General features: G+C 31.2%; 2 protein-coding genes across 2 annotated transcripts; both read left to right on the forward strand.

Moving 5' to 3' along the window:
- Positions 1-726: 726 nt before the first annotated feature.
- On the forward strand, positions 727-1645 carry LOC107947621 (probable calcium-binding protein CML15). The gene has a single exon (XM_016882212.2). It carries the CDS (start codon positions 882-884, stop codon positions 1362-1364), a length of 483 nt encoding a protein of 160 aa, XP_016737701.1. The 5' UTR covers positions 727-881; the 3' UTR covers positions 1365-1645.
- Positions 1646-3688: 2043 nt separating this feature from the next.
- LOC107946571 (protein MIZU-KUSSEI 1) lies at positions 3689-4953 on the forward strand. The gene has a single exon (XM_016880964.2). The coding sequence runs from the start codon at positions 3885-3887 to the stop codon at positions 4656-4658; it is 774 nt and encodes a 257-aa protein (XP_016736453.1). The 5' UTR covers positions 3689-3884; the 3' UTR covers positions 4659-4953.
- Positions 4954-6968: the final 2015 nt, after the last annotated feature.

The following is a 6968-nucleotide window of genomic DNA, read 5'->3' on the forward strand; positions in this document are numbered from 1 at the left end:
CCTCTGTTCCTTCCTTCTTCACCAAACCTTCTTCTCTTTATTCACCTCACCAGTTAACACTTCCGTAAATTAAATATCAAATCTTCCTAATCTCTCTGATATTACTAATCAATGACGTAAGAACTTTCATGAATGAATACCCTTCAGAACCACAATTTACGAAGATGTATAATCGCATATAAGTAAAAATACCTTCAGGTTAGAATAATAATGGGAGGTTGAAGAATATGGCATTGCCTTCCCAAACACCATATCTATCTGTGTCACGTGACATAATAAAGTAAATGGCAAGCAGTGCAGATAAAATGGCGTCACTCCATCATGGTCGGACAATTTGGACAAGACTTTTGACTTCTTCAATCTATAATTCTTCGTGGTCCACCTCCAATCTCTCGTCTTTCATTTTCTTCTTTTTAGTGTTCTAGTTTTTTCTTTTCCCCTTTAAGCCTAAGTTTTAAGTGGAAGTGAAGGCTTAAAAATATAGGAGGGACGATGGAAGAAAATGCAAGTTTCAATCAAACTGGATCGAGAGTTGGTCAGGTTATTAATTTGGAGAAAGACATTATTAATCCGTAAATAAACAGAGACTAATTGGACCGAATTAAAAAAATTAATGAAACTATTTTTTTTTTATAATTATCAATTTTTAATAATAGTAGTAATTGAATAATTGATATTTATAATGGAACCCAAAAAAAACCTTTCTATTTTTAACGCCACTCCAAACATAGATGTGAACCTCAAACTCATAACAAACCAAAGACATTGATTTCCCTGATGGTTTTCTCCTTAATTGCTCATTTCATTGCGATCCGAAGCCGCCACCAACATTAACAGATAATTTATTGTTTTTTGGTTAGTATATTTGGGTTTTGTTGAAAATGGAGCCATTAGGAGAAGATGACCTAAGTCAATTAAAGGAAATTTTCGCAAGGTTCGACATGGATTCCGATGGTAGCCTAACGATTCTAGAGCTTGCGGCACTGCTAAGATCGATTGGGATCAAGCCATCAGGTGATCAAATCCATGTTTTGTTAGCCAACATGGATGCCAACGGCAATGGTTCGGTTGAATTTGATGAACTAGCCAGTATATTGCCTGAACTTACAGGAGAAATATTGAATAACCAAGAGCGATTAACGGAGGTGTTTCAATTGTTTGATCGTGACGGCAATGGATACATCACCGCGGCGGAGCTAGCTGGTTGCATGGCCAAAATGGGATATCCATTGACCTATTCAGAGCTAACTGAGATTATTAAAGAGGCTGATTCCGATGGGGATGGTGTCATTAGCTTCACTGAATTTTCTTCTATAATGGGAAAATCAGCCCTGGAATTTCTAGGTATTAGTCTGTCATCATGACCCTAGATTTGAGTTTTTCCTCTCTTTTTTCTTCTGGGGATTGTTGTAGGAACCTAATCCCTCGGTTAAATGTTTGCTAATATTTCCAAGAACAATGTTCCAGGCAAATTGCTTCGTTTGAAGGGCCACATGAAACCACTTCTTGTTACCCCTTATCTCAAGGTCTATGTCATCTTTTCTTGTCTGGCTGAGTTTGATGAAGATGACTATATACATATTGATAGTTGTAAATATTAGATCAAGGAATGAAATATCAGGTTTTTCACACCCTTTTGCTTCCATGTTTTCAGCTTCACAAAAATCAATAAATTAAGGGTGGATTTAGATTGGCGGTGAGGTGAGGTGTGCTTAATTTATTTTTTGTCTTACATTATAGTATTTAATCTCACTACTAACCGTTAGTAAACGTATTACCCATTTAAACTCATCCTAAATCAGGTTCCATTTTAGTTCAAGTCATCTTTAAATATATTCAAATTGGTTCTTTTGTTGGATCAAAAGTGAAAAAAAAGTAATTATTCCAATAAATCAAAGCCAACCATTTTGGTTGATGAATCTGGTTTTTTTAATCTCCATCTCTTTTCAATAAGAAGATGACAAATAATATTTTTCGTCTTAATTTTCAGCTTTTACCTTCCTACAAAATTCAAGTACAACTAAAAATTAGTTTATCGAAAAAGGATAAAAATAGGTAGAATTACAGCTTTATCCAATGATTTTAACATACATATGAAGAAAACATAAGTAAATTTTTTATTTAATATGTTAGTTTATCGTCATCTGGATAAATTTGATCACTATTTTTTTCATAAAGGTGAAGCTATCATTATTTTTCTTTGGATAATTTATTTATTAGATAAATACTCAAATTATTTACTTTATTAGTTTTTTTTAAAATATTAAATAGGCTTTTAGGTGATATTCGTAATTCATTCAGAAATAGAGTTGATGTCTTTCTTGACCTAAACAATGGGCATTTGCTTTGTCCCAACCTGAGCTTGCCCACAATGCAATCAAGAAGTCACATTTTTTCTGTTGTCTATGTCCAATGCCTTCGACATGCTTGGACTTAACACAACTTCCACAAGCCCCAAGGTCAAGCATAGTTGCAACCCATATGACAACAAGAACAAGATGTCCAAGCAGGTCAAACAAAGTAGCTGATTTCTCCCCATTCTATTGGGAAGATGAATTTAACTCGACGATGATTTATTTTTCTCGAAGGGGGAATTTGACGTGACTTTTTATTCAATTATTTAGTTTTTCTTTTTTCTTTTAACTCTTTGAAGCCTACAAATAAATTAGAATGTGAGCTTTGTAATTTATTCAATTCATTCAAAAAAAAAAAAGAAAGAAAGAAAGAGAAGAGATGTTTAGTTTTCTCTTTTAACTATAAAAATTTAATCTTTTGTATTTGTGTCCAGGCTTATGTTATTTGGGTAATTGTTGGATTGAAGCTGAACAGGGTTTGCAACTGTTGATTTCTTGGTCTCTTTAATGGCTGCTCTTCCAATTCTTGGTGGATTTTGAGCACTTCATTCTCTCTACACCCTCCTCCATTAACCTACATTTATAAAAAAAAATTAAAATTAAAATCTTGTGATTCGTGTTTGATTTATCGTAATCACAAAAATAATAAATATTACTAAAGAAACATATTACCAGAAAGAACTCAAAACCAATAAAATAATAATAATAAAAAGAATAACGTAAGGCGGGGCAGGCAGAGCATCTGACATGAAATGTCTGGAATCATAACTGATTAGTGCAAGTCCGAATCGAAGCCAGGCAGGGAGTTTTTTTTTTTTTGAAGGGGAGTATGAAGCGGTAGTGATTCAGGTAATATTTGCAGCAGCCTGCTACATTCCCTAATCTGCATTTGTTTCAAACCTACTATATATATAATAATTATATAATATTTAATGGTATATGGGAATGGGAGTGTGAGATAATAATGTAACATGATAGAGTCAGAAATTGAAGAAAAGAGATAGGTAAAGTGGACATAAATAGAAGAAAAGTAAAAGGATTGGGGTAGTGTGGCTTGGGCTGCCAATGCGGATGCGGATGGCACATACATACCCTTTGCTGCTTTGGGATTCAAGTCAAAAAAGAGTCGATGAGTCAAGCAAAATCTTCTCTCTCTTACCCCACAAAGAAAGTGAAGTAGCGCACAGATTGTCCCCTGTTCTTTATTTTTTGTTTTGAACAATTTCTCTTCTTTTCTAGTTTTTCATACCAACCAATAGAGTTGTATTATATAAAACTCATCAAACTAAATATATTTGATATTAAAATTTATCATCTCTTTTGCTGGTGGGGCAGTCTATGTTTGTTTTGTCAGGACTCAGGATTCTCTTGCACTAAGGTAATGGGGGGAGTCCCCGCATATATGATCAGTAAAAGAAAAGAATCTCTATATCACTCTCTCTTCTTTTTCACTCCATTTTTAACGAGAGCAACCTCAGACTTGCCGGCCTTCCCATTTATTTTCTTTCTCCCTTCCACAACTATCCATTCATGGCGAAAGCCTCTCAAGACACGTCCAAAATACACTTCCACTGGACCAAAAAAGTTGGAACCGAAGACGACGATGTCGAACAACCTTCAACTTTCAAGCAGCCAAATTCAAACCCCAGTGATCAACAAGACAAGAAGCATGAAAACATCAAAGTTAAAACCCATGTGGGTGTTCCAACCCCCAGGAAGAAGCTTCAAGCAGTTGCAATCGCAAGGCTTCGAGCTGTTCTAACTGCTTTTGGGAAGAACCGTTCCAACCCGCCCCTTGGAGGTCTTCTTGGACCTCGAGTTGTCGGCACCCTTTTTGGTTCCAGGCGTGGCCATGTTCACTTTGCTTTTCAGAAAGAACCCAATTCCCCACCAGCTTTCCTCGTTGAACTCGCCACACCCATTAGTGTCCTGGTTCGAGAAATGGCGTCTGGGTTGGTACGCATTGCTTTGGAGTGTGATAAAAAAGACAATGAAGAGAAAAAGGCTGTGAGATTACTGGAAGAGCCAGTGTGGAGAACTTACTGCAATGGAAAGAAATGTGGGTTTGCAACAAGGAGGGACTGTGGGCCTAAAGAATGGAAGATCCTTAAAGCTGTTGAACCAATCTCCATGGGAGCTGGGGTTTTACCACTGACTGAACCAGAAGCTGGCGATGGTGAGCTAATGTATATGAGGGCTAAGTTCGAGAGGATTATTGGGTCAAGAGATTCTGAAGCTTTCTATATGATGAATCCTGATAGCAATGGAGCTCCTGAACTTAGTATCTATTTGCTTAGAGTGTGAAAGTCGTCTCCAATGGAAGCTCTGAATTAAACCAACTTCATTTTCAATGTATTTTCCCTTCTTTTTTTTTTTTGGAGCTTGAAGAAGGGGTATACCAGATTGATATTTTATCTTTCTTTTTTACTGTACTCTACGGCCATGGAAATGGAGGTCTCTAGTTTCTTTGTATTCTTTTTAGTTTAGATGGAGGGGTAATACATTATAAATATTTATGTATAGTTTTCTTCTTCAATGCTTTACCAAAGTAAGACATTGAAGATTGAGCTTAGTGCAATCAATCATTATCTTTGCATTATCCTTTTCTTTTTTTACATTTCAATGTTAAAACTTAAAATTGGCCTACTCATCAAACCATTTTCTTTCAACATTGTATTTCCTTGAGGGCGAACATGGTCGGACCCAATCGCCTTCTCTAATTTTTTTTGCTTAATATACTAAAAAAACCTTAAACTATTACACTTATTTAAACAAATCCTTAAACTATATTTGTAGTTAATTAAGTTCCCTTCCTATGATTTTTACCTATAAAAAGCCATTAATTTTAATCTTAAAATGAAATATTTTGAATTTCAGGGCTTTTTTGGCTAAAATTATTTTTATTTTAATATTAAAATTAAAAACTAAAATTATAGGTTAAGGGCTTATTTAACTACAAAAATAATATGCAGGCTTGTTTAAACCACATATGATAGTTTAAGGACTTTTTTAGAATATTACTATTTTTTTTTCAAATAATTTACTTACATGTTATTTGGTAGATGGAAAAAATAATAAAATGTTGAAAAATAAATGCAGAAAAATTAAAGTATTAAAAATTTAAGTATTCAATTTAAATTATAAAATTCATTTGATATATTACTTAAAATAAAATACTAAATAAATATAAATTTTAAACTATGAAAAGTTATATTCTACATTTTTTTCCTTAATTTTTAAATATTTCACTTTATCCTAACCAAAGTAAAATTTTAAACCTAAAGCATTTATAGGATAATATAATGATAAAATAAAATAAATTAATTAATTGAAAATATTCTCCAGTAAGTCATAAGTAGTCTTATTTAAAAATTATTTTTCACATACTTTTATAGAATAAGTATTAGATAATTGAAAATACTAATTTCCTATTAATTTAATTTTTTCAATGATTTATCAAATAAAACCTAAATTGAGTCGAGATCAAACTAATAGTTTTTACTATCTAAAAATATCTTATATTAGTACTTTCATATTATTAGAATTTAATTTAAATAGAATAATATATACTTATTATTAATTAAAATTGGAACCGAATCAACTGAAATTTAACAAACTTTATCAAAACCCTTAGACAAGTATTGGGATTTTGGTGTTATTTGATAAACTAAAAAAATTAAATATTTTAGTCCAAAATTTTATAAGTGTTGAATTTATATTATAAAATTGTTTGTTATGTTAATAAAAATTAAGAATTGAATATAATTATGCCGTTTAACAATAAATTTTAAGTTTTTTAAATTACTCATTTCATAATTTTAATCTTATTAATATAATATTTTATATTATTTTGAATAAAATTTTGAATATTTCATTTTTTCACTAAAATAAAAAGTTTTTTAATATATTTTTAAAAAATAAAATCAACTTAATCTTTTCAACATCAAGTGATAAGTAGTTATATACCTACTTATTTTATTGTAACATATTTTTTTTTTTGAAAATTTTGAATTAAATGAAAATTTATTATGATTATTAAACACATATAAAAAGTAAATATTCAAAATTTTTATTTTTTAATGAAATAAGTTCTTTAATAATTTATCAAACATACCCTTCATTAATTTAAATTAGAGCTATAGTTTTTTTTTTTTAATTTCCCCTTTCATTCCTACTATTTTCTTCCTCGGCCAAATATATCTTTAACTCCAAAGAGCTCTTGCCTGCTAGTGAACTTGCAATTTCTTAATGTGATTTATCTAATAAATAAATAATATGTTTAAATATGATTAACGTGACATATATATTCATGTTTTAGGATTTTGATATTCAATAACTTTTTAGATTTTTTTACACAATTAATATTTTAAATATATATGATATCCATATACAAGTTAACATATTTTGTTGACATATTTGGAGGAAAAAAAATTTTGTGGTTATTTTATAACTTCAAATGTTATTTCATTCCTTATCTATTTTCAAGTTGACATATCTTAGAACAAAAGCATTAGGCTATCTATTTTGAAAATATTTTGACGGTTTAGAGCTCAAAACATGAAGACCAATTGAGGTGAAATCGAAGACTTGTAGATTGATTTCTTGCGGATTAAA

This window comes from Gossypium hirsutum, chromosome D12, assembly GCF_007990345.1.
Source record: "Gossypium hirsutum isolate 1008001.06 chromosome D12, Gossypium_hirsutum_v2.1, whole genome shotgun sequence".
In the NCBI taxonomy this organism is placed as follows: domain Eukaryota; kingdom Viridiplantae; phylum Streptophyta; class Magnoliopsida; order Malvales; family Malvaceae; genus Gossypium; species Gossypium hirsutum.